This window comes from Corapipo altera, unplaced genomic scaffold (genome assembly GCF_003945725.1).
Source record: "Corapipo altera isolate COAL_440 unplaced genomic scaffold, ASM394572v1 58, whole genome shotgun sequence".
In the NCBI taxonomy this organism is placed as follows: domain Eukaryota; kingdom Metazoa; phylum Chordata; class Aves; order Passeriformes; family Pipridae; genus Corapipo; species Corapipo altera.
In genome coordinates, this window is record NW_020884898.1 from 1,704,055 (window position 1) to 1,731,512 (window position 27,458).

At 39.2% G+C, this 27,458-nt stretch overlaps 1 protein-coding gene across 2 annotated transcripts in view; it reads right to left on the reverse strand.

Moving 5' to 3' along the window:
- CBLB (Cbl proto-oncogene B) overlaps positions 1–17,577 on the reverse strand; it is a 133,496-nt gene extending 115,919 nt beyond the window's left edge. The window contains exons 1-3 of one of the 2 annotated variants that reach the window (XM_027648732.1): positions 17,442–17,577; positions 16,373–16,531; positions 5,993–6,243 (exon numbers count right to left, since the gene is read on the reverse strand). In XM_027648732.1, the coding sequence (XP_027504533.1) occupies positions 5,993–6,243; positions 16,373–16,519 (398 nt within the window). In that variant the 5' untranslated portion in view covers positions 16,520–16,531; positions 17,442–17,577. The remainder of the gene's footprint in view (positions 1–5,992; positions 6,244–16,372; positions 16,532–17,441) is intronic. The other variant, XM_027648733.1, reaches the window with a different exon arrangement.
- Between the last annotated feature and the right edge of the window lie 9,881 nt (positions 17,578–27,458).

Consider the following 27,458-nt stretch of genomic DNA (forward strand, 5'->3'; position numbering starts at 1 on the left):
AATGGTTACAAAAAGGGCAACAAGGAGGATCTCAGAGTATGTATATCCCCTCAAAAGCAGCTGAACTGTGAGATGTGACTGTCAACACCACATTATTTGTAAGATGATGTTTGAAAGACACCTTGCACTAACATAGAAAATGCTGTCTGATTTTATAAGACTGAAATGTAAAAGACAAAGTGCACATATCTCTCCTCTACACAACTAGATACAGATGAAGGATCTAAATCAATTAGAAGAATTTACAAGCCATTATTTTTTCATTACCATCTTTTGTGGTTTTAAAATCCTTGTCTTCCTCTGCAATCTGAATAAATAGTTGCTTTTAAGTAACTCTGCTACTATTACTTCCTTTGTTCCCATTTAGCAACACCCTCCCCCCCCAAGCAGTGAAGATTAAAAAAAAAAAATCTAAAAACTTAAATTTTGCCTTACAACTACTGCAGTCACACAGGCTGTTTGCATTTATGTTGAGAACAAGCTGTCATAATACCGCCTTACCATTTGTAACCTCCACGCATTCTCACCTGCCCTCTGCAACAAGAGTCCCTTTGTTTGAAAAGTGTGTTTGTATAACATTCCTTGTTTAATTTAGACTAGAACCAAAAATAGCAAATGGCTTGTGCTTCACCAAGTCTGCACTGAAGCTCAGTTACTCATGTGGGTCAGGTACACCAAGGGGCTTATTAAAGCTGTTTGGCTCACATCTGGTTTTATATCACATCTAAGGAACAAGGAGGGGAAAAGGGGGTGGAAATTCTCACCATAACATAAAAGCTTAAAAAAAAATTCATTGCATTTCCTCTTCCCATGCAACCCCACTCAATCAGTCATCTACTCTCTTTTCCTCAGAAGAACCCTCTTTCTTAGAGGCTATTTATTGTAGCCAAGTTCCACTCCCAATTACCTTAATATAGGTTGTACATTGAAGGAGAAGTGTCCTCTTTTTCCTATAGACAGCACAGGAGTTTTAAGCAATGAGTCAACACTCCAGAAGACATTCAAGCAGATTAATGCAACTACCTTTCCTAAAAATCTATTGAAGGAATCATCTAAAAATACAGGTGGGGGAAAAAAAAAACAAATACTAGATTTCTTTCCCTTAGCTTCAGCAAGATTAAACAGTCAATATATTTCATCTCTAAAATGTGTTGACATAGTTTAAAGTAGAGGGGTTTACATATCATGTTAAGCAACAGATGGATGACATGTACAGCCTAACTGTTCAGCTCAGAATTTAATGAAGACTAAAAACTACATAATATGCTAGGAAAATGGAACAAGTCACAGGATTCTAGGAAGCCCGTAACTTTTACTTTATTCGACAATTATCAAGTTATCTGTGTGATGTCAACCAATAGCCAAAACTGGCTCTACGAAAAGAGCCAGTAACATCCTTTTGTGAATCTGTACATTCTATTTGTCAAACAAGAAAACCATCAGCCAAAACAATCTTAACTTGTCCAAATAAAATCATCCTGAATCAAAACTTTACTCTTCCTGATCCTTCTTTTAATCAACAAAACTTCCTCTGCCTGGAGACACAAACAAGTTGTGAGGCTAGCTGAGTTATAAACTTCCTAAATTCCTACAAATAAAACAGCAAGTTTGTGGTAGAACATGAGGTAATTCAAAGAAGCAGGGTATGCTAGCTTACACTTACCACAGGACAGAAGTACACAAATGGTTGTTACTGTATTACAGCTGGAATACCTGACACTCATCCTGATGCTGTTTTAACTTCTCATCAAGTCCATATTTTCAGGGTAAGGAGGGAATACGCCAGAAATTTCTGCAGTAGAAAGGTCTCTACCAAGAATGCTGTGTAATTTGATGTGCCAGTTCAAGGACTTGATTCAAGAACCTTAACTGATCTCAATTGTCAATGCAGACTTAAGGAAGAGAAATGGCATATTCTATAAACCCGTTAACCAACATGAACAGTAACAAAGGAGAACCTGATCTATTGCTTGAACTGTAGATAAGACCTCCTCAGAAGCCTGAAGAGAGTATAAGAATTCTGCACTAATTAAACATTTAAACAAGCTGTACAATTTAGAAACACACAATTTGAATCATGACATCAAATTGCCAGATGCACAAGAGAATTTAGTAAGACTTTCTATACAGAAACAGGAGTAGTTTTGTGATCACCTCAAAGGACTGCTTTGACTCTGACTTTCCCTATGTGCACATCTGTTTCTACACTGGCCCCAAAACCACTTTAGCTCTTCTCCTCTTGCCACCTTCAAACAAGTACCACCTACTACTTAAGAAATACCCATCTTTCTTTTTACCTTCCACTTCTGGAATGCCACTTAAAAATAGTCAACTTACTTTGGCCAAACGGAGAAGCATTTAAGATATTGTTAATTATACACCCTGGTTTTATACTTTTCCACTTCTCCTCAAATAAAGGGCATACAGCAGAAGGCATGCAACATTAAAACAGTCAATGAATAAATTTCATCAAAAGATGTATTCTTCCAAGGACATGATTTACAGGTAAGCACAGGAAACCTCCCACTTGTCTCCATTAGTAAAAAGCAGTAGTGTTAGCCCTGAAGATCATGTCCAGCATCTTGAACGAATCCAAATGTAATCTCCTCACTGCCACTTTATTCCTCCTCTAGTCTCATTATTATAACTGACGTGCTTTATTTCTACACCTGGCTAACACATTTATCTGAAAAACTGCCATTCTACGAAGTTTTTACTTTTTCTGGATGCATAATTCTGGAATGCAGCAAGAAGAAAGGAAGTTTGGACTTCACAGAAAAGATGTTTTCCAGCTTTATTTTACTTCCCAATAAACAAAGAGAACCAAAAAAAAAGGGGCCCAACAAAAAACAAAACCCTTGAAGACACAGAAAGCCTTTTAAGAGTAGATGTACCTGAATGAGTAGTTTTAATAAACCTGGGTTAATAACCTTTTAGAAAGTAAAATCTGTGACAAAAAGATCGTAAAATTACCTCATTCATACTGGAACTTCTGTGAAGCCTATATCTAGTACAGCTTACAGAACTTACTGAACCATCATCTCCTACTTCATTAAGCAAGAGGATCGAGAGGACATAATTTCAAAGTAGACATCATAGCCAGAGGACAGATGCAGTTCAAACACAACAAACAAACCTGTAAACCCTGCTTTCTCCACTTAGCAAGATTCATCCAATACAGTACAGAACAACAGCACCAACTACTCTTAGACATGTATTTGATATGGAAACAAGGTAGAGAAGCAGCACTAACACAGTGTAAGCTCTTGTACATAATCTGATGGGCACATTATCTTGTTTCATCCACAGGTTCTTTGAGAATTAAAATTTATGACAAATTATTCACAATGGAGTAACTTTGGTGTCATCAGACAAATAAAATCACATGTATATGTGCACTGGTTCCTAAATGTACCATCACTATAGAAGTAAAAATATTATTTAATAATGCTAATAGATTAAAATTATACCAATCAAATATATATAAAGAATGCTTCCAAACACAGCCAGTTTCTCTTTTCCATGATGACCTTCTATCCAGAAGCCAAAAGAGAAATGAAAAAAAAACAACATAGAAACTGTCCAGGTGTCAACATTTGCCTTGCCTTTTTTTTAAAACTGACTACTTCCCAATACTTCTACTACAAACTGACTATTTCAATTTGACATTCATTTTAGAAACATCTTCAAAAACATATCTTTAAATGATCGTTCCTATGATTGCATCATAATGCTAACAAATAATGTATTTAGGTTAATGTAGGCATATTTGGAAGCAAATAAGCTAAAAATATTAACGACTTCTTTATTAAGTTACCAAGAATTAACATGATTAAGTGTGTGGAAGCACTGTTTTGCTTTTTGCTCAGATACCTAGTCATAGGGCTCAGCAAACAAGTACACCTTCAGTCAACTTTAAACTACGACACACATACAGATTAACCACTACCAGTAGACGAAAGAGGGTGCACTGAAATCATAAAGATGTAGCTTTAACTTGGAATGGCATGAGCTGCTGAAATAATGCTTACAGTTTTTTTGTTTAAGCAGGTTGACATACAGTCAGAATGCAGGTTGTATAGGAAACACAGCTAAAAATTCAAACACAGGAAAAACACTTCTATTGCCCTCCTTTCCTCAAGCTTCAAACTCCATCAGTTAGGCAAAATAACACAGTTGTCACCTTCTGAAATACAAATTTAGAGAGCCTGAAGTAGTTATTGTGATTCAGTGCACTTCATTAGTATGATTTGCTTTAAAATCCCTCCTCTAATCATGTCACAAGAATGATTCAAATAAAAAGACAGTAAATATGTTAACTGTACCTTCCTCAAAAACTGTCTGCTTCACAAGACATCCTTATATCACCACTGTTACCCTAACACAGGAAAATGAAGCAGGTCACTGGAAAGAAGAAAGCAACTAACAACTAGATAAAATTACTAAAGACAATTTCTGCACAGTCATTCAAGCAGTAATAGCAGATATTCTGAAAAAGTGACACTGAAACTGGCTTTAACTTATTGCTAACTGTAAGCAAAACCTTACGTAGATGGGGCTTTCATACAACACAGGTATATCAAAATAGAACCTGTTTATATAATGGCACCACTTGTCAAATTTCCCTCACAATAGAAAATTCTTATTTCCTTTGCAACACAATGACTTCTGCACATACAACAAATGGGATACTTAAAAAAGAAGCCACAGGTTCCATGCTGAACAATTCTTCCAGGCATTCTGGTAAGAATATATCTACACCGAAAACGTTCTTTTACATACCTAGGAATTCAAACACCAAACACATTTATCAAAATCTGTACTTGTCACTAAAACAGCTCAAACAGTGCATTTTGCTCCTCTTGGAGCATTTTCTCTACATATATTCCCAATTGGACAGTCTTTACTTACTTTAAAAAAAAAAAAAATTCCTTAGATGTTAAGCAAACTTCAGATACCCTACCAAGTACAGGAGACTACCACAGTATACTGAACAGCTATCATCATTGCTAAAGATCTGGAAGGAACATATGTATAAATCAAACATAACAGCAGTGACATTTACAAGAATGTAGACATTTCACTGCTTCTACCAACACTTTCACCAGCTGTAAAACTATACTGCAACCATGCCTGCCTCAGAGCTCAGGTGTAGTCAGAAGAACAGGGATTCAATCCTCCATTCACTTTGTTTCCCACTCCCCACTATCTCCTCTAAAAAGAGGGGACTCTGGAAAGAACATCATCTCTCTTATTTGCACAGATTTAAAGTTATACGACACATGGCAAAGACTAATGGCCACAAGCACTGTTATATCCCCTCCTTCCCAAAACAAGATGGTAGATTTTGCAAAGAATTTCCTGAAATACTATTTTTAAAGTATTAGATAATAAAATCAAATATTAAAAACCTCTTCAGTTACCACCAAGAGTACAGATAAAGCAGACATTATTCCTTTTATTAAAACTGAATCACTGCAAATCAGGAATCCGTTAGGTTTCTGATACAACTTCTCAGCACCAAACTAGCATTATCATCACCTTATGCTAACACCACATAATATCTGAAAAATGTGAATATTGTTTTCTCTCATTCCATCCCTTGTGAAAGCTCCAAGTCAACATCCATCACGGCTCCCACAGTTTTAAGAACTGGGGTAGGGAGGTCAAGCTCAAGCCAAGTTAAAAGTCACTCTCTCTACCACAGGAAAAACTACATACTGCAGGGCCCCGTGAATAAGTAATTACAATTAAATGAATGTTTTATGAAGGAAATGCACTTGGTTTTAAAGGTCACAAAGTGACGGATAAGAGCATACAGTGGAACAAATCCAGCAAATTCCTGATTGACCTGCAGGGTCAATGAATCCAAGCAATGAATGTTTCTGCTCTTTAAATAATTAAAAATGTCAAAACACAATGGCTGCAGACAACAGTGTTAAGAATGCAGACAGACCCAATAATCTACTTCATATTTTAATATTTCACTTACCTGTCCTGTGACTGCTCCTCATACATTCTTTCCTTTCCTTCTTTGAAGAGTCTTATAGCCCGTTTTGATTTTTTCATAAGACTGTCAATGTAGATTTTAAAATATTCGTTCTCACTGAGTTGTGCAAGTTTCTGGTTGTCATCATATTTGCTCAGTATAAGTCGCAAATGTTGGTAAGTGTCAGGTAGAATGTCAAGTATGTAAGGTGGGCTGTTTTTGAGTTGAAGCTTTGGGTTTTGGCACAATCTTACCTATAAGCAAAAACAGGAGAACGTAAAAGACAAGAAATACGTTGGGACAAAAACTGATCTGACATCTTCAAACTTATAGGTGTAACATACTTCTCTAATCTCCAGGCACACAGAAGTAAATCCTACTTAATTTATATTCCGTGAAATCCCAACATAGACTCTAATGTCAAAAGAGGCAAAATTTGACTTAATCTTGTCACATGTATAAAAAGCAAACAAGCTTACCTACAAAGTTTGGGGCTTTTCCCTTAAAGTAAGAATGTCTTTGCCTGCCTAATATATGATAAGGAGCATATTATCAAAACACAGCATGCAACTAAAGCCAAGAGCAGTTCTTTCATAGAGATCTGTTTGCTGCAAGTTAACTTACCTATGGATGTTTAAGCATCTACCAAGAACTGACATTCTAAATTACTTTGTCATCTGATGGCTCTCTCTTTTCTTTATCCAACAAACAACTTAGAACCTACAGGAATTTAAACACATTATTTTTCAGCTCCTGGTTGTACTAGAAGTTTGGTGATTTGATCTTGGCTGGATGCCTGGTGCCCACTAAAGCTTTTTTATTATTCCCCTTCTCAGTGTAAGAGGGGAGAAAATACGTCATGAAAGGTTCATGGGTCAAGATGAGGGCAGGGAGAGATCACTCACCAGTTACCGTCAAAGGCAAAATAGATTCAACTTGGGGAACTTAATTTTACTACCAATCAAATCAGAGTAGGGTAGCAACTCCCTTCCTCCTGAGCTTAATTTTATCCTCTCGACCTCCTTCCCCCCAGTGACGCATGGGGACGGTGACTGGGGGCTGTGGTCAGTTCATCACATGTTGTCTCTGCCACTCCTTTCTCTTCAGCGGGAGGACCCCTCACACTCTTCCCCTGCTCCACCATGGGGCCCCACCCACAGGAGACAGTCTTCCACAAACTTCTCCAACATGAATCCTTCTTGCAAGTTGCAGTTCTTCATTAACTGCTCCAGCATGGGTCCCTTCCACAGCTTACTGTCCCCTTCAGGAACAGGCTGCTCCAGCATGTATCCCCTGCTGGGTCACAAGTCCTGCCAGAAAATCTGCTCTACCATGGGCTTCTCTCTCCACGGGTCCACATGTTCTGCCAGGAGCCTGCTCCAGTGTGGGTTTCCCATAGTGTCACAGCCTCCTTCAAGCATCAGCCTGCTCCATCGTCAAGTCCTCCACAAGCTGCAGGTGGATCTCTCCTCCACTGTGGACCTCCATAGGCTGCAGGGCACAGCTGCCTCACCATGGTCTGCGCACCAAGGGCTGCAGGGGAATCTCTGTTCTGGCACCTGGTGCACCTCTTCCTCCTCCTTCTGCACTGACCTCGGTGTTTCCAGACCCATTTCTCTCACATATTCTCACTGCTCTCTTCCCTGCCTGCAACAGACTTCTGCACAGGCTCTACCACCATCATTGATGGGGATCAGCAGCAGGTCTGGCACTGGCTTTATCAGATGTGGGGGAAGCTTCTGGCAGCTTCTCACAGAAGCCACCCCACAGTCCCTCTGTTACTAAAACTTTGCCATGCAAACCAAATATAAGATCATCTTAATGGACTTGGAGTCCTCATGTTCCTAAATGGCACAAATATTACTTGATTAATATATATCTTACTTAAAGAATAAACTTTGATTATTTGAACAACTTTATTTCAATCTAGTCTCTACTGGAATTGTTTCTGGAAGAGAAAGGTACTCTCTTTTTGTTTCCTGAACATCTACAAGGTTAAAATTGTCTCCTGGCTACTCAAATTCTCTTATAGTTTGTTCTGTAATGTTCTGTTCTAGAAAGCAACAGAGATCAAAACTAACAGGTAGTTTTTCAGTGGTATTGCACTGAGCTGTCTATGATCAGCTAAAACATTGAAGAGGGACACATTCTAAACATGTGCGTGCAGCTGTACATATGCAAATACTTACAAAAAAATTAAGTCCATGTGGTATAAAAGTTTTATAGGCATCATTTGGAGATTGCCACATTATATATTAGTGACTTTGACATTCTTTTGAGGTAACTAACGAGGTTGTAAAAACATCTTAATACTGCTGAAACTAGATTCCTATTCTGACTAATGTATCAACTTCAAAAAAGTGCAGTCTTGAGCAATTCTGGAGGAGAGGGAACAAACTTGTATTCTCTAACACTCACCTCTCTAAACTCAAAGCTTTATCACTATTGTTGATCCCTCTTGCAATTTCTAGATCTAACCATTAACAAATTTACTGCCTTCAGACTGTTGTCACTAGCAGACCTTCAGGCACCACAAACAGCAAAGTAAACACATCATAGTTTTTTACCCTCTGAAATATACACATAAAAACACAATCAGGCAAGCAGACTTAGGTAACTGGAGTCATAGAGAGAAAAGTGGAGACAGAATTCTGACTGGACAAAAGTCAAGCACTAACAAGTTTTTAAAAAGAAGCCCAGCACCACTGGAACTGCACAAACTCACAAGTACTGTAGAAATGCATTTTATCCAAAACAATATTTAAGACATGACATTTGCAATAGCTCCACTCATTTCACTGATCCATTGTTATTTTAGTAATTGCTATTATTCTTTCAACTACTAGACCAAGTAACACATCAGGAAGCCTTTTCACAGAGAAATTTACAATCTCAGTAGGAAAAAAACGACAGCCAAGGGGAAGCAGGCAAATATGAATACACAAGCATAACACTGTTGAACATGTTAGAGGGTAGTTCAGGGACTGAACACCAGCAGTTCGGTATTTCTAGATACAAACAGCAATGTTTCACAGCAAGGTCTCAAATAATTTAGTGGTTCATAAAAGAACTCCTCAGTTGAGGAAGAAGATAGAAGGAAGTAAAAAAGAGTAAAATATTAAGATACCTAATCATCTCTTGACCTGGTAATAAAGTCTGGAACTGCAATCCGTAAGTGCAAAGAGACTTTGAAAGTGAAAATAACTTGTTTATATTTCATGTGATAAAGATAAGGTCACCAGGATAAATAAAGGGACAACAGGGTCCCAGTCGTGGTTTAGGACATGTCTGAAGTAGCATTCTCAAAGAATAAAGGTTGGATAGGATGGCATTCTTTCAAGGTCAGAAAAGCAGAGCTGATCTTACATAGAGAATAGCAAAGCCTGGATGGAATGAGAGATTTAGGTGAATGGATTGACCTGAAAGATTCAGACTCAACTTCTGAAAGAGCAGTTCAAGTAAAGGAGTTGCACAAGTGAAGGCAGGATGATGGCGTCACACCAGAAGATCAAGAAAGGAGCTAACAAGAGAAAATTATGGAAGGAGATTAAACATTCTTTTTTCTTGTTACACTGAAGTTAAGTCGACAGAATTCTTTAAAGAGATTTCAGACATCAGGCAAAGAATTTTGCATGTGCAGGCAGATCTGAAAAATCATCCATGCAGAGACATACATGAATTTCTTTTTCTTTTGTAGAAGAGTAAGAAGAACTGGACTCTCAAACACAGAAGTGAAAACCTTTATGAAAAGCATAGATGTTTTCCCTCTGAACTTCTGTTCTCTGCAATTTCTGATTTAGTCAAAACTTGAAACCAGACTGACATTCTTCACAAAGCCAACTACAGGTGACACAAATCTGTATCACTGATTAGGCCTTACAACTTTATGAAGCAACAAACACAGGGGAAAAAACCAGCTGAAAGATGGTGACGTTTATTCAGAGGAAAAAGTCAGCAATGAAAGCAGACTGCAAGCAAAGAAGGCTGCAAACATTTTGAATTACTTATTTTATAACTTAAAACTCATGAAAAAAGAATTATCTTCCTGAAGTCTATCTTTTCAATCAGATGTGCCAAGAAGCAAAATATAAGTGGTTTCATATATTAGAAATACCATTAAAATATAAAAACAACAGGAAAAAGCAAATTGCTTATGCTGATGGCTGAATTTTCAAAAGTCAGTCCATTCAAGTATACAAAAAGAATATCCAGTTATAAGGAAAAACTAAAAAAAAAATTAAAAAAATAAGTTTCTCTTTCATAAGTTGTAGAAAGTCTTCAGTCCAGTGTCATTACATACAGCCATATACACATCAAAACTGGATCCTGTGGTCAAGATGGTTTACAAGGCTTCACCTTCTGATGAATTTACAGAGACAAATACAGCACACTACCAGAACCTTCAATTTCAGAATAAGCTTTTAAGAAAGTCACACAAAAAATCTTCTGCACTTCAATTAGCCTTATACATTCTAATTGAAAAAAATGCTATCATCAAGTCAGTGATCCAGTGAAGTAGTACAAGGCTTTCTTTATAAAGTACACAAGGTTTCAGTTGAAAGGAAGTAATATTGTAAAGAAATGGCTGGTAAACCATATGGTTTCCAGAATGAGGATGTCCTGACACATACCACAGCAGTTCACAATTAAAAGTAAGCAACAAGAAATAACACCTGCTGACGCAAAAGATTTACCAAGATCTTTCTTCAAAAGAAAACAGAACTCAAAACAAAACAAACAACCAAAAAAACACTCCAAAAATAAAGACCTCTATATTGCACTTTACAAAGCAACTCTCACCAACACCTTAGGAGCGGACATGAATCATATCACTGTGTGATTTTTGTATTGTTTTGACTGGAAGTAAGCATGTACATATTTAGGAAGCAGTGTAAAAAATTAAAAGCAGTCAGTCAACAAGTTAGTCAGAAATGTCTCTCTTGTTGAGGTAAACTGAGACAAAACTAAGCTCCTTCCACTACCTCACTCAGGGAAAATCCAAGTACTTAATCCAGAATCACAGAAACAAGAGAGCACAATTCTGATTGCGAAAAAACGAGGCATTTTCCTAATCTAACAGAAACTGCTTTTGAAACAGTTAACTTTGGAACTTTTAGACAAGCTTACTTTAGTTCCTTTGTAGAAAAAAAATCAACCCCCTCTTCCCTCCTCTCTTCCTCCACCACTAACCAAAATAAATATGACTACTCATAACATTTTTTAATATGTTTGACTCAAATTACAAGGCATTATTTCATAGCATCGTCAAAGATGAGAGTAATGGAGGCCTATTGTATGAAGACAATTTCTTGCAGAAAACTATTTTCTATTCACTTTTTAAAGCAAACAAAGTTGAAAGCCCCGTTTGACAAAAGAACTTTTGTTCAAGCAAAGTACAGCAGCCTTAACACAACCTGCTTAAACACCTAATGCTAGTCAAAGACAATACAAGGAAAGTAACTCAGCTAAAACAGAGTAAGTATCTAATGAGTAGGACATCCGCTTAAACAGAATGAACCAGAACAATCGGAGCATCAGTGCTCACACACTCCCAAAACTACACTTCAAAAACCACCCAACTGAATGAGTGCCTTCTGCCATGCTGTAGAGAATTGTCAAAGAATTAAAACTCTTTGACACACCACAGAGAGCACAAAGGTAGCTCTGCAGTTCTCCAGAAAACCACAACACAGTGCTACTAACAATGAACTCTGAAAAAATTAATCAGGAGGGACTAGCCAGGACAACGGTCAAAGTCTGAACATAGATTTCTTCCTGTCTGAAGTTCCCTTAACTGCAATGCATTTTATTTTTCACAGAAAGATAGAGAGATGGCTTTTCTTTCTGAAAGAAGCCTTCTCATCAGAATGTAAGTAGAGGTGACCCAATCACCAGTCTTTTTGCCTGAGAATACAGTAAGTGCTTGTTCAACAACAACCACACTACAACCGACCCATATGTTTCCATACTGGAGGCATAAGAGATAACAATCCTGATGCTACATACACACAAGGACGGTTGACTTCGGAGAGCAATTTTACTTTCTTCCAACTAGAAACAGAGTAGCTTCCAGTTCTGTTTACTATTTTATTGTTTTTCCACAAGCAGTGTATGCAATACATAAGACTTCCTACCAACTTTGACCACAGAATCATAGAATATCCTGACTTGGAAGGGACCCACTAGGATTAGCAAAGTCCAACTCCTGGTCCTATACAGAAAAGCCCCAACAATCCTACCATATGCCTGAGAGCATTGTCCAAGCACTTCCTGAACTCCAGTAGGCTTGGTGCTGTCCCTGGGGAGCCTGTTCCAGTGCACCTGGAAAGGAACCTTTTCCTAATATCCAACCTAAACCTCTCCCAACACAGCTTCACATCATTCCTTCAAGTCCTGTCACCGGACCAGATTATACAATGAAGAATAGCATGGTTGTGATTGATGACTGCCTTTTCTAGATCCTTTGGAACAATGACATCTAATTGAATCGGAGGGTTGCACAGTAATGTAATGATTACATAAAGCATTGCAAAGAATATCCAATGCACACATAGTTTTAACTATCACACTTAATATACTCAGATGCTTAGAGATGTTAATTTAAAGTAAACCACAATACTAAGTTGCAGAGGTAACACAGCTTTTACTCACTAAATCAAGAGTATGAGCTTTGGACACGCACTCTAATTTGCTCTTGAATAATTACTAAATAGCCAATCAAACTGCCATCCTCATTTACCCAGTCAGAGTCAAGCAATTGGGAGGGCCATGACAAAGTGCCCAAATAGTTTAGGCAATGTTGTTAATCTTCATAGTAGAAAATTTAATTACTTTCAGGCCCAGTGCATAAGAGTACTGAAAAGTCATTGAAAGTTGCTGAAATATACCTGTTCTAAATATCCCATTCAGAATGTGTCACAATTTTATCAGATTGAAACCCACAGGACTGAAATGTGAACATAGTACTGGTAACTCTAAACAGCCCAAGCAGTAAACTGACCTAACTACTCCCATGTTTACATAACAGTCATTCTCTCCCAAAGTTGGTCTCAACATAATCATTATCCTCTAATAGTAATACACTACTAGTCTCTAGGTTTTAAAAACCATAAGGTTTACAATCTCAGAAAAAAAAAACAACCTCATGTAATTTAGTTTAAAGGAAGACTTGAGTTCTTTGTTAACAATACTGATTTTTTGTTCACAGGAACTTTCTGAAATAGACATCAAGCTTTAAAAACAGCACTTTGCTTGCTACAAGTCCAGAGATATATGGTCAACTTTCTCATACAATGCTAGCACTGGAACGCGGGGCTAGCCTTCCAAACCATAAAAGGAATATTATCCTTTGCATTGCAAAGGCATTAAACAAAATATTTTTGGTTCTTAATGGTAAAGCTACTGCTTACCCATGAGAAAAGCAGCAGGGAAACTGGACATTGATGTTAATGGTTGATGACCCTTTAGCAGTACAGTTAGTATTGTAAACTCACATTAAAAAAGACATACCGGTAAACAAAAAATGTACAGATCTCAATGGATGAAGTATAGAAAGGGAAATACAGATATAAGATGTACAGATAACAATCCACATTCACTGATTACTTACTAGCAATTTTTTTTTCTTATTTCCTGCAAGCATATTGCTTACAGTAGCTTTTACAAACAAGGCTCTAAGCAGGAACACTACTATAATGTTCTGTCCTGCTAAAGAACTCTTTTTCAAACCCCTGGTTATTTTCAAACTGATATTAAAAGCTTAAAGAGAAGACACTTAGGCAAAACCACAACCTTCTGCCTATTCCAACCTAAAGCATCAGGCCATGGAAAACAGACATTATGAGGAAATCCAAACAATTTGAAACCATGACACAGAATCTACTCCACACAAAGAAGTTTACCTAGCCAGAACTTTTATACACACCATAAAACCACTCTCACAGTATAGCTCTTACAGGGTAGCAGTATTTGTAGTATTGGTTAATCCCTTATTGTTGCAAACAAACAATTCATACAGAAAATCTCACCTGCCAGAAGAAGAAATTACAGAAAGAAATGAAGGAAAGGTAAAGCAGAAATTATTGAGCTCTGCCCTTAGTTTTTAAGGCTGCTCTTTTTTCATTCTTTGGTCAAGATAATAGCTTTGCTTTGTTTCCATTCTCCATTTCCCTAACACCTTTAGAAAACGAGAAAACTTTAGCTACCTTACTGCAACAAAAGGATGGTTATCACAGCTACTACAGTTAAAGAATAAACAAGAATAATGACTGTTGTTACAACAAGCAAAATAGGCCTCAAAACCACAACCTCACTATGGGTGGCACCTCACTGACTTGACAGAGCTACCGCCTTGGCTAGGTATTAATTTGACCAGTGACCCACCACAGAAATTAGTCATAGAACACATTCCAGAAATGGGATTTGAAACAACAGTTGATCAAGCTGGTTTCTATTTCTGATTTTAATCCCTGGGTTTGATCTAGGCAGAGGAAAAAATGACCTTCCTGCACCTACTGCCACACAAGGCTAAGAGATTTAAATTTGTTTGCCAGCATATTAAATTTGCTCAAACACATCCTTTTGCTATAAGTATGAAATACTAAAAACTCAAGCAGCAAGCTACAGCATTCTCACATTATGACATCATCCTGTCTGGTATACTTTAATACAATTTGGAAATAAAATTTGATTAACTGAAGGCAGCTTAAAGAGGATACATTAAAGATCCAAATTGAGGACACTTATCCAGTAAAATGAAAAAGGAAGCACAGCACAACATCCAGCCTTTCCAGTGACTTCTACTGAACAGGCCTTACTGGTTGTTCTGATGGGCTATGACAAATACAGTTATCCTATACTGGCTGAATAAAAGCAATCCACAAATCCAAGCAGTGGGTTTAAAGACAATACACAGACAATATACAAACAAATCAGGGTACAACCTTACTGTATAGATCTGTAAAAGACCTGACACAGGGGGAAAATGAGAGCTATACACTCCCCATGCGGTTTCAACAACAAACCAGGTTCCTAGTTTCCAAGCTGAAAACTTCCTTCTACTGAGGAAGAGCACCTACTTTCAGAGATTCATATTTGCATTTCTTATTACAAGATGGTCACTCTTAACAGCATCCTGATCACTGATAGAAAAACATCAACAAAGTTTTTGTGATAATAATGATTTCTATCAAGGTTGGGGTTTAGGTTTATAAAGATCATCAGAAAATGCGGTGGAAATACAGATGCTATTCTTGGAGCATCAAAAAAGTAGAGCATACATGAACACAGACAAAAACTTTGAAGTTACCACCTGTAAAGACATATTACAAGAAATCATCTCCACCATGTCAGTGTAACTACTTATGAACTTTAAAAAATGTTAAATAATTTACAAGAGCCACAGGGAAAGCAAGTAGTTAGGCTAAACCACAAAGAATCACTGAGAGAAAAAGTCATAACTCTCTTGCCATACAGATCCAAGGCCAACAGGTAGTAATCCTCACTGCTCAGCAGTTTCAAGAGGAAGCTCTTAAGTATCAACCCATGTGCAAAGCAGAGTGCCTGCATCTCCTGAACAGCAATCCATGTTATAATCAAACTGTTCCTACCACTGGTAAGGAACTCTTCTAGATAATCTACCATCATACAAGCTGTCATTTCATATATTACTAAACAAAATGTATCAGGCTGGTGCAGAGAGCTATAAGAGTTAAAAAACTACAGCCTATTCCCTCACTTCCTGAAAAATGAGTTTCAATACAATATATCTATAGTTTCAAAATTAAGAGGAGAAGTATTTTTAAGTCATTAAAGTGCAGAACAGATACTTAAAAAGTTAGGCATACCATACTAATCTGTTTACTAAACTGACAAGAGTGACATCCCCCAGTCCCCACGCACATTCCTAAAAGCACAAACACATCTATGTTGCCATCACCAACGTGTCTCACAGGAGGATTAGCTTAACTGAAGTTTCATACTTCGGAGGTCTTGTTTGCAGACTAACAGTGTGATCCAACACAAAACACACAGAATATGTGATTACAAGTCTAAGTTAAGCAGCTTTTGGTTAGGACAGCTCTTCAAGTTTGAGTCATTTTAAAGGATCTGAAAATAACAATAGCCTAAGGCAAACACACACATTTGTTTTCCTTCCACAAACCAAGATTAAAAAAAACACAGCCAGAGGCCACTGGAAAAAAGACAAAAAAAAAAAAAAAGACAAATGGTGCTTAAATAACCTAAAATATAAGTCCCCTTATTTCCCGAGGCACACACAGCACAGTAGTCAGAGCTGAGGAAGGAGCTGTTTGCCCATGTGTACCTATTTAAATAGTCCCATTCTTCACTGTGTATACACGAATGAATGCACGAGACACCCACCACTTTGTCCATAAGCTTCCAGGTCTTTTCCACAGTCCTCCGGTCGGCAGCTGCCTGCTTGGGGGGGCCCACAGCATCCTGAATGGCATCGATGAAGCCCAGAATCCGTCCCTTGCGCGGGTTCCGGCCGTTGAGCGAATTGGCCATCTGGGAGCCAAGCTGGCCGCAACGACAGAGAAACACAGACTCACAAGGTGCTCTGAAAACATCTTGTCACAGAACCCGGCGCAGCCTGCGAGGCAACACTTCCTTCTCCACGGGCAGGAAAGGGCAAGATCAGGGCATGTTTAGGAACAAGCTTAACTTTTCACGACAAACAGCGTAAACCCACCTGGCCCGGGTTTACATTGGCAGAAGCGATCCCGGATTTATCGTCAACACCGGCACGGGCAGACGGGAGGGGGGAGCACACCCGCGCCCGGCTCCGCGCCCCCATGCCCGGCCCCGCACAACAAAAGAGGCCGCGGCAGAGCGGGGGCAGGAGGAGGAGGGAGCAGGGAGAAGCAGCGAGGGCAGCAGGCAGGCAGGCAGGCAGGAACCCGCAGGGCAGGCGGGGGCAGCGGCTGGCAGCGCGGACCTGGCTCCCGGCGCACACAGATGTACGGGCTGGCGCGGCACGGCCGCGTGCCGAGGGCGAGGGGAGCCGCCGGGAAAAGCCGGGGGCGGGCAGGGAGGCTCCTGAGCCCCCGCGGCCGCCGCTTCCCCCGTCCTCAGCCCGGAGCGGCCAAGCGTCTCTCCGGACGAGGCTCTGTTCTCTCCGGCGGCGGCGGCGGCTCCCCTGATGCGGGAGGCAGGCGGAGCGGAGCGCATCCCGCCCCGCGCCCGCGCCCCGTCCCGGCTCCGCGCCGGCCGCCCCAGGGACTCTGTCCTGAGCTGCCGCTGCTGCTGCTGCCGCCCCGCAGGGAGCCGTGCGGAGCTGCTGCCCCGCCGCCCGCATCGCCCTCCCGTAGCACAGCCCAGCCCGCCCAGCGGGCGAGTGGGAATGTGCGCGCGTGTGTGGAGAGTCCTACAGACACATGCAAGAGAGACAGACAGAGAGAGAAAGAGAGAGAGAGAGATGCACACGCACAGGTCTGTCTGCGGCACCGCTCGCAGCCCCCGGTACGCTGTGGTCTCCCCGCACTCCTGGGAAGTGAGGCTGGCTCGGCGGCGGCCCCGCTCCCTGTGCCGGTGCCGCTCCCGCCCCCTCCCCGCGGCGCGCTGGCGGCCGCTCCTCTGCTCGGAACATGCCCACCCCCGGCACAACACTCCGTGCGCGCCTGCGCGGCGGGGCCAGAGTGGGAGCCCCGCCCCCTGCCCGTGGGCGGGAGCCGCCTCTACACAGTAGCCAATCACGAGGGGACACTGAGCTTGATTGACGTATCCGCCAGCAAATGGGCGTGAAGCTGGGTACGGGGCGGGGTGGTGGCGGGGTTCGGGGATCGGGATCGGGAGGAGGCGGGACGGAGGGGTTGGAGTGATGGGAAAGCTCGCTAGGATCCGTGGTTGAAGCCAGAGAGGGGCGGTTCCGGCCCCACCTGGTCCCGCTGGCGCGGGGGGCGGCCTGAGGCCTTTGGGGCAGCGGGGGTGCCTGGTGGGGGCTGCGTTGGCGCGCACACTGACATTGTCCCTGGCTGTGGGGTCTCCAGGGATCCCTGCCTGCGGGAGCATTCGGTGTGTGTTAACAATCAGTAGTCATTCTTGCTGCCTTTGCGCTTCCCCTTCGCGCTTCTGGGAGTTTGTTGGGTTTTTTTGTGGCCACTAAGAACAGGAACTTCTTCAGCTTCTGTTTGTCTGGGTTCTTCTCTTGATTTTTTTGGGGTTTTATTTTTTTTTTTTTTGGGGGGGGGTGGGGGTGGTGTTTTTTGTTTGTTTGTCTTTGTTTGGTTGGTTTTGGGGGTTTGTTTGTTTTGTTTTGAGAGGGAGGGAGGTATGCTCCTAAGCAAGTGCTGAGATTTCCATGCTGGAAATGGGCTGGAGAGCCTCATGAAGCAACCAAAGGTGGTGAGGGAGTATGTACACACCTTCTAGTCAAAAACACCCCTTCAGGTATGTTTATTTTGATAGGAACACTTGCCCTGCAGATATGGTAAATGAAACACAATTGATGAGTCTTTAAACTTTTATTTTAGGGCAAGTTTTCCACTCAAATTTGTGTATTACCTGTGAATGCTGGAAAAAATGAGGCTTACCTGCACAGGGTACAAGATGATTGCCTTCAGATTCTTCTGAATATGTTCCAGGGAGTAATTATACTTTGCAAGAGTTAATATTCTAATTATTTATCATAACAGGAATCAAAAATGCAACACTTAAAGACTTCAATGCTATTTTCTAAAGACAATTACATTAAAGGAGGGCTTTGAAGTTTTGGTTCAGCAAGTATGTTTTCCATAGTAGTTTTCTTTGTGAGGATTTTTTTTTTTAATGGATTCCCCCTTTTTCCTAATATTTTGTAATTTTTCTGACTTTTGACTTTTAGTAAAATAGGAGTCAGGAAAAACAGTAGTAAAGCTTGTAGAGTATTTCAGTTTCCTTTTCTTTATATTGTAATTTATAGGCGTATAGTGCAGATGTCTTCCTGTTGATTTAAAATGTTACTTTCTTGGGCACACATACAACAATAAAATTATATCAATGTCTTCCTCAAAGGCCTTGTTTCCCTATAGCTTTAAGATATGAATTGGCAGTTACTTGCCTTAAGTGGATTGGAAACTTCTCATTTTACTGTAGGCTCTGTAAACTGCTCTCTTCCCTGTGTTGTTTTAAATGTGGGTTTAAAATTCTTCTCTGGCAGGTATCTTTGTCCTTTTTTTTTTTTTTTTTTGGATCTCAGCTTTCATTAGATTAAGTTGGTAGTGACTGCTCACTCTGTTGCTATTTCTTGTTTGGTTGTGAATAAAGCAGAGGATTTGATGCTTTTTCTGAACTTGTAAAATCTTTGGTTCTTTCAATTGTTTTGTTCCCATTGTTGTTGTGTCATTCCCTTCATATTCTGCACTCTGCCAAGAGCTATGATCTGTGATTCCACTTGGTAGCTGTCTGAGGCTGAGTCATGTTGTCTTGCAGTTCATCTGAGTACAGAGCCAGCAGGAGCAAGCAGCTTGGTTCCTTACATCCCTCTGCATCTGTATTGTGTTATTAAGAGTTCCCCAGTTCGATGGGGAAAGTGAGTGGTTTTCAAACAGTGTTTTTTTATGGCTGATGCTGTACAGTAAGTAGAGATATTCTGGGAATTGCAGTCAGCGGGTCATGTGAGTGCATGTTGGAAGGAAGCCAGTAGGAAGAAGCAGGTGAAAGAGATACCTACATCTTCAGTATCAAGGCTGTTAAAGATGGGTCAGGCTTTTTTGTGCTGTGCTGTGGAAGGACTAGAAGATGCAGCATTGCTTTTGTGGTTTCAAGCACACATGGTGACAGGGCTGTTTAGAAGACAGCTGAGAGGTGAGTCTGAGAGAGGAGGAGCAAACAGCTGCTGTGTGAAGTTCAAGGCATGTGTTTCTTAGCACTGGAGATCATAAAGACTTGGCTTTCCCAATGGATCCATGGGGTGCATAAGCATAAAGGGTGGTTGCTGAAGGTCCTGGCCACCTGGAATATTTTGGTGCAGGCCAGCAGTAGTATGTTAATGTAGATGTCCAGCAGAACATGTGAGGATATTCCTACTGCCCAGCTTCAGGCTCTCTAACACGCTAAATTAAGGAGCTATTCTGCCATGAATAGGTGCACTGAGAGACCACAAGGTGTTTCAAAGCAGAAACCTAGGTCAGGTTCTTGGATTCTCTGGGAAAGAGCATCTTGCTGTTTGGTCTATATGCAAGGTGCATAGGTAAGTTTTGTGTCTAATTAGGCTCCAAAATTATGTATGTACAATTAAAATGCCTCCACAGATCTCATTTATTTATAAGCTCTCCAACTGTTTATTTTATTTCTCATTATAATAGAGAACATGACAGTTTGGATCTGTGTTTTAATCACTGCATGAAAACACTACAGAAGGGAAACAAGGTAAATCTGAGGCAACAGATTTTGAGAATTCTATGTTACATGAGACTGGTCCTCAGCCTAGTTAAGGTACTAAAGAGTCATGTAATGATGACATCATTAGGATGTCATGCAGGATTTGGTAAAATTCTGTAGTAAAATTTGTGGAGTGAAGGTGATTGTGAGTCAGGATGGGATAAAGGAATCAAGACAGTGTAAAAGAAGCCTTGTTTTGAAATCTTTAAGTCCCTTTGTAAAGTAGGAATTTCAGATCTGAGCATTTTAGTGAAAGGCAAGATCATGTGACTTCTTGAAAAGCCCAGCTGCTTGGTAGGGAGAAAACAGATACAGGAGATTAAAATTAAAATAACAGTTACATTCATCCATTGCAGTATTTTCCTATCTGTTAACTGGTTTGGGTTTTTTTTCCGGGGGGGAAGGGGGATTGTTGTTTGTGCTTTTGTTTTAGTTTTTGTTTGGTTTGGTTTTTTTTACTTTCCTGGTGACTCATTTCTCTGGAGTTCTTCGACAGCCTTATGAATGAAACTTCGTGTTGCTTCTCTTGAATGAATTCCATCAAAGAGCAATTGACAGTAGTTGGAAGCAAGAGGGATGTTTTGGTTTGGTTTTCTTTGTTCACCAGCTATTAAAATATTACTGATTTTCTGCAGTCTGTCAATACATGTGGTTTGGGAGCTTTTGTCATCTGTGTGTGTTTTTTGCTGTGGTACGAGTGAATTTTTGCTCAAATACACTGAAACATAAGAACAACGAAGAGGTCAAATGTAGGTTTTATTTATAGCAACATAAATAAGATAAGCTTAATATAGTATACAATGTGCTGAGTTAAGGGACAGTAGCAATGCTTGTAATAGCTTAAGTCATCTATTTCAAGATTTGAATGGGAAGTGACTTCTTGCTAGTTTTAACACAATAGTCAGGCTCTAGCAGCATCCTAAAAACTTTTAAAATAATTTCTTTGCGTTATGACTGAATGTGTACATATGTGATGAAAAGGCAGCTGTTCATGGGGGTGTAGCATTCTGCAGTGTCAGGCAGTGGTTTAATGGCTGAGCTCTGACAAGGTCACCCTCTTCTCAGCATGTACCATCCCCAAGCAGAAAGCAGCTGGTCTCTCTTTGGTGGGAAGCTGAGACTTGTAAGGGCCACTAGAACCTACTGGCATTTTGGTGCCCTAACTTTATCTGTTCTGTAAACACGTCAAACAAAACAAGCAACCAAAAACAACAAAAAAGGAACCCACATTCCGCAACCCAAACGAAAAAAAAAAAAGAAAGAGAAAAAAAAAAAGGAAAAGCTAACTATTGTAACAACAGATCTAGTACTATTTGCTTAAATACATTTTTGCTAGCCCATTTTTGATATGTATGTCTTTTGCACACCCTCTTCCCCCCGTATCCAATTATTATATAGTCACCTGTAATAGTTGTTAAGAATATTCAAGTGGAGCAAATGTAAAATCCTTTCATGTTATTATTTTACAGTGCCCTCAAGGATGCTAGGCTCTTCAGATCTAAAAAAAAAACTCCTGTTGTTAAGCTACAAGCCACTGTTATGGGTAACTTTTAATGTAGATTGCAATGTATTTACCTTTTTTGTTGTAGCAAACTGAGAAACAGAAAGCAAAACCAATCACCTGTGGCACTAAGTATTCTCTTACTGATAATTTAAGTTGCTATAATAATGCTTTTCTTACCTTAGTGGATAATTACTTACAGAAAATTGGTAGTAACAGTGGCAGTTTGTTGTCCAATTATTATCTGGTTAATTTGGCTACCTTTAACTATGTTTTCTCCATTTACTTAGCTTCTGTTTTTCATTGTCATCAAGTAGTCAAGCTTTCTTTTTAGAAGATTTTGTTAGTAGTTTCTAGAAATTAAAAAATATTGTTTTCGCATGTGAAATGTGAATAGTGTAACAGTTTAACCCACTTTGCTGTTGAACTACTGTAAGAAATAAAAAAAAAAGCACTCACTGCTTTTCAAAGTTTCCATACACTGTAAAAATCCATAATTGCTCCAGCAAGCTGTTGCAGTACAACTGGTGCTAATGCAGTGTTGCTGCGTTAGTTCCCTCTGCTGAGTAATTAAATTCTCTTTTCATCCTTGATTTGGAAGATGAGCTAAATTTAGGTCTGTCTGTACCTGTAAATAAAATGAGCCAGGCTCTGTTCTCAGGCCCTGAGGCCTGGCAGGCTGGCAGAGGGCTGGTGGCCACCATTCTTACTGAAATTGCACCACCTTCACCACCCCCTCACACCCCACATCCAAAACACCTGCATCCAAGGAGTGACCTGTGCTGACCCTGAACCTCCCTGGGATTTGTTTAGGAAAACACCTGCTAACATGGGCCAAAACTGCTAGGGACTATCTTAATGATCTAACACCACATTTTGTGGTGTGCCTGGGTTGTTGTGGCTGTAGTAACCACACAGGTATAGTTGGAGTTTGAGTGCATATGAATAAACACATGTGTGCATACACAGTGTAATAGGGGATGTTTCATCTTCATTAATTTTGGTTGGGCTTCAAATAATGAAATTACTTTCAGCTGGCTTCTTGATGAGTGAACTCCTTAAAGGGCATGCTGACAAGAGTTTTACTGACTAGGGCTCTTATGCTCACGTTTTCCAATCTTTCATTTGCCCTAGGAGCAAATCAAGTATAATATTGTTTCCCATGCAAAATACAGCACAACCATTTGCTTGACTATGAGTAATTAAAAAATACATTTTCTGTTTGCAGAATGAGTATGAAAACTAATTGTGGGGCCAGGCCTGTGTTTGTGTATACACCTCACTAATGAGTTTGTTTGCTGTAAACTAGATAGCCCACTTCAAAACACGTCTCCACCCTAATATATTGTATTAAAAAAGTGTGTCAGCTTAATTTTAAAACAATCTAACCCTCAGGGAGCAATTTTACTTGTGTTCTTCTGTCTCTTTTCTGTTATTAATTGCATCCATCTGCCAGAGCAGGTGCAAAGGCTTTAACTAAGTCCTATAATTTTAGCACTACCTCTTGTATTTACTTCATCTCTGTGATAGCATAAAAAAATCAATGTCTATATCTTTTTTTCCTTTTTTTTTATTATTCTCCTTTCGAGTGCAATGATCTTGATTCTTCTCAGTCTTGATCTGATGAAACAATAGCAGCAAACATTAGCTCTAACATCCTGTATAATATCCTGCCAAAATACAACCAGGTTTTCTTGTTTGACTTGAGAATTAAGGGTCTTTTGTTTTATTCCATTCAAATAGCTCTACTTTCACCAAAATGTCTTAAGTTTTTCAAATTGGGTAAGTGGTTGTTAAATACACCCAGGGACTTTGCATTGCCATCTTTCTCTGAAGTAACAGTTAAGCTTTGACAGGAAACAAACCTGTGTCTATGGAACACAGTTTAGCATCAAAAACACTTCCTCTGTGCTTTTGCAAGTTGAAATAACCTCAATTAGTGGAGATTTGAGCTCTATTACTAGCAGCTTTAATTGAAATGGTCAAATGAGATGGTGTCATATAGGCTTTTTTTTTTCAGTAAACAATGTTTTCAGTTGAGTAAGACAGTGTCTTATAGTTAAACAGGGAAATAATGCAGTGCTCAGAAATTGTAGCTTAATCATGATGATTTATTTCTTAAATTACTTTTTCTATGCCACTCATGGTAGCTTCTAATGTTCTTGTCCATCCTTCTAAAACAGGACAACTTTTTGTGCTATAATCTGTTTCACTGTGAATTTGTGGTCTATCTTATTTCCTGTGTACTTCAAGGTCTACCAATATTGTTTGTGAGCAAAGACAGGAACCTTTTGTCTTTGACTGGTAAACATGTTGGATTTTTTTTTTCCTCTGCTTACTTACCTTCATTTAAAATAAGTTATTTTTTTCCATATATGCTTTTACGGAAAGTAAACCATATGTTTCATAAGGCAAGTCTCTATTTTAATAGAACTGAGTAGTTTTTTACCTTTTGCATAGATCATTTGCAAACACAAACTGAATGCATTTGGTATTTGTAATTATTTTCTGCATGCTTCAAAGCATTCAGTTATTTTCAGGCTGAGCTTATAAGATTTTTGCATCAGTTGCTCATTCTGCATAATGCAGTTGGTGACTGTATTTTTCTATTTCATTACAAGACTTTTTTAAAGAGGAAAATGAAAACAGTGAATCAGACTTCTGGGGAGAGGAATAAGTGATTTTTACCTTTTGAAAATGTTCATTTTAATGCATCAAGAAGTCGTATTTTGAGCAACAGTGAATACTACATCAAAATGTGCTTTTTCATTATTCTATTAATTGTGTTGTGTGAGAGAGTATAACATTTGTTTCCATTAAGTTTCAGATTAAGGCACACTGTGTCAAATGAAATAAAAAGAGGTCAAAGTAAAGCTAATAACGAAGTGAAGCTTGAATTAATGTCTTTAGCTGAATTTCTTTCATTTTTCTGTCTAGTTTTCAATGTATCCAGTTCTACATGGATACATTGTAAACATTTACATTGTTTAGGCAGTCAGGAATTATCAAGCAGAACATTGTGAACCTTGTATCAAAATGCACAAAAGTAGTTTTAATTAATAGGAGTGTGATTTTATTTTGGTTTGGGTTTTTCTCCTGTGCAGTTTTATTTACCTGTGTTTTTGTTTTGTTCAGTTACCATTCACTTGCTGGTAAGTGCAAAAGCAGCTACACTGGCTCACAAGCCTGTTGTGCCAGTATTTTCCTCTCTCCTTTCTGTTGTTCTTGCTTTTTTAGAAAGGGTCTGGTATTTTACAACTTTTCTTCAAATATTGTAGTACTATAGGGGACAAAAAAATGTCTTCTTATGTAGATCAATTCTTCTCAAACTCTTGTTTCATCAGAACTGGCGATGCTAAGACAATTTCTCTACCTATCCACCAGTCATCCACGTTCAATGACAGCTCCTCATAGGCTTTATCCTGCTTTTGTGCAAATTAGCCACACTGTGTTCCAGTGCTCACTTTTTAAGGAATGAAGTATTCATTGTATCTCTGAACAACTGTATAATTTTGGCACCAGGTACAACACACGGTTGGTCCTCAGTCTGCCACATTAAATGAAAATTTCTCATCAGTTTTTCTACGTAGATATGAATAGAAGACAGTCTTCATAATATTTCCTATATTGTCCCTGATTTTGAAGTTTGGCTTGTTTTTATGTTTTCCTCTTTGTGACAGAAAGAGTCTAAATGCCTTTTCTCACAAGAAATATTGTTAATATTCTTACATGTCAGCAGTGTGAATAGTGTGTCAGGCTTTACTTAGTCCGGTTAGAAGGGAATATCAGCTACTGAGTTTTTAATGTTTGATGTCTTTGTCCAAGACTACAAAGAAAGGCTGGAGGAAATAGGAAAGTCCTGTGTCTTGGAAATTTTTTTCATGTGTTTTTCTTTTATCTATAGCCAATGTATCCAGAATTTTGAAAAAAAATATAGTGATCTGATTAGATGCCTATTCATGAATCCTTGAAAAGGCAGGCTAATCTTATAAAGGCAGATATTTGGTAATTTCTGAAAGTTTATGATATATGAAGGTTTCTCTTTTTGAAGGTGCATTGAGGTGCAGAGTTGCTTGCTAATTCTAAAAACCTTGAATGCTTTCATCTGCTAGTGCCTGGTTTTCTGAAGTTGATCTGGAACAATCACTTCACTTCTGCCAGAGGTACATCTCAGACTGTGTGTTTTTCACGTGTAGCATGCTTAAATTTTGTCAGATTGAAGGGGAATAATACTGGCTCATTAACTCCTCAATTCCTCTGTACTATATGAATTGGCTTTGGAATTGTTCTGTCAATAGGTTTTTGGATTATTCTTTCTAACTCAAGGCTATAACTGATAAATGATGACACGCTCAGGGAGGGCTCAGTTGCACTGAGCACTGGGGGGGCTGGGTCCATGTACACGGAGCCTCAGCAAAACTCTCCCCATGCTGTTCATGTGGATATAATGTGTTTGCTCCTTCCTTTGCTGTCTGACTTCACTAATATGGGTGAAGAGACTATATAGCTTCCAGGGGACAAAGTCCATATAGTGGAAGGATTGAATCTTGGCTTTGGCTTCCAAAAGAGAACTTTAAAAGGCATCTTCTGAAGAAAACAGATGCTTTAAAATAGAAAAGTTAATATATTCAGAAAACTTACTCCTTCTGGTGACAAACAGAAGCAAAGCATAGTATTGTTCTTTTTTTGTACAATCTCAATGCAACTTTTTGAGATGTATGGGAATTCTTACCACCTTTCTTCTTAGCTCTGTGGTCAGCTAAAGCAGTATAATGGCAGGAGTAATTCACTTTGTAAACCCTGAATAAAGGCACATTCTGCTACTCCTAAATTCAAAGCTTTTCAACCTGATTTCTTAATCTTGCACAGCCTCATGACATAGTAAAGTCTACAGAGTTACCCTGGCTTAGTTCAGCAGACTGTCTGTTCCTGTACAACTGCCATATCCCCTGCCTGTGTAGAATATCTGTTTTAACTTTCTGGCACTGGAATTATAGGTTGTTGTGACTCTTATGGAAACTAGGCAGATCTGCACTTTTAGAAAGCAGAGCATGGTAGAGTGTTTGACGGAGTGCATGCCAGTTCAAATATTTTAAAAATGTGGAACACTTTGTAGAGGAAAAAAATCATAATATGCATCTCTTTCTTTTTTTTCCTTTGGTCAAGGCTGAAAATATTCTCTTTTGGACTTACTTCCCTTGACTCTTTAGCTTTCTATATTTATTTTTCTTCCACTTGGCTAAATTATACCAGTTGGATTTTAAATCTATCAAACATGATTACTGAGCACTGAAGCCTATGAAGAGTGTTGTTGGTTGAGCCGAAAAGCAGAAATACAGCAGGTAAACTGCTCAGAAATAAGATGATTTGGACAGTAAATAAAATATTTTTAAAATCTTCAAGGAATGTAGTGATTATATAAACACCCTCTTGGAAAAAGTGTTCAGTTCCAAGTCCTCTTGTGCTACTGTGTGAAGGCAGAACTTTTATCTTCAGATGCAGTTGTACCAATGACCTCTGAAGGAGGAAGAAAGGAATTGAAGATGAGGCAAAATAATGGGAGAGAGCAGTCAGAAGATGCTCTAA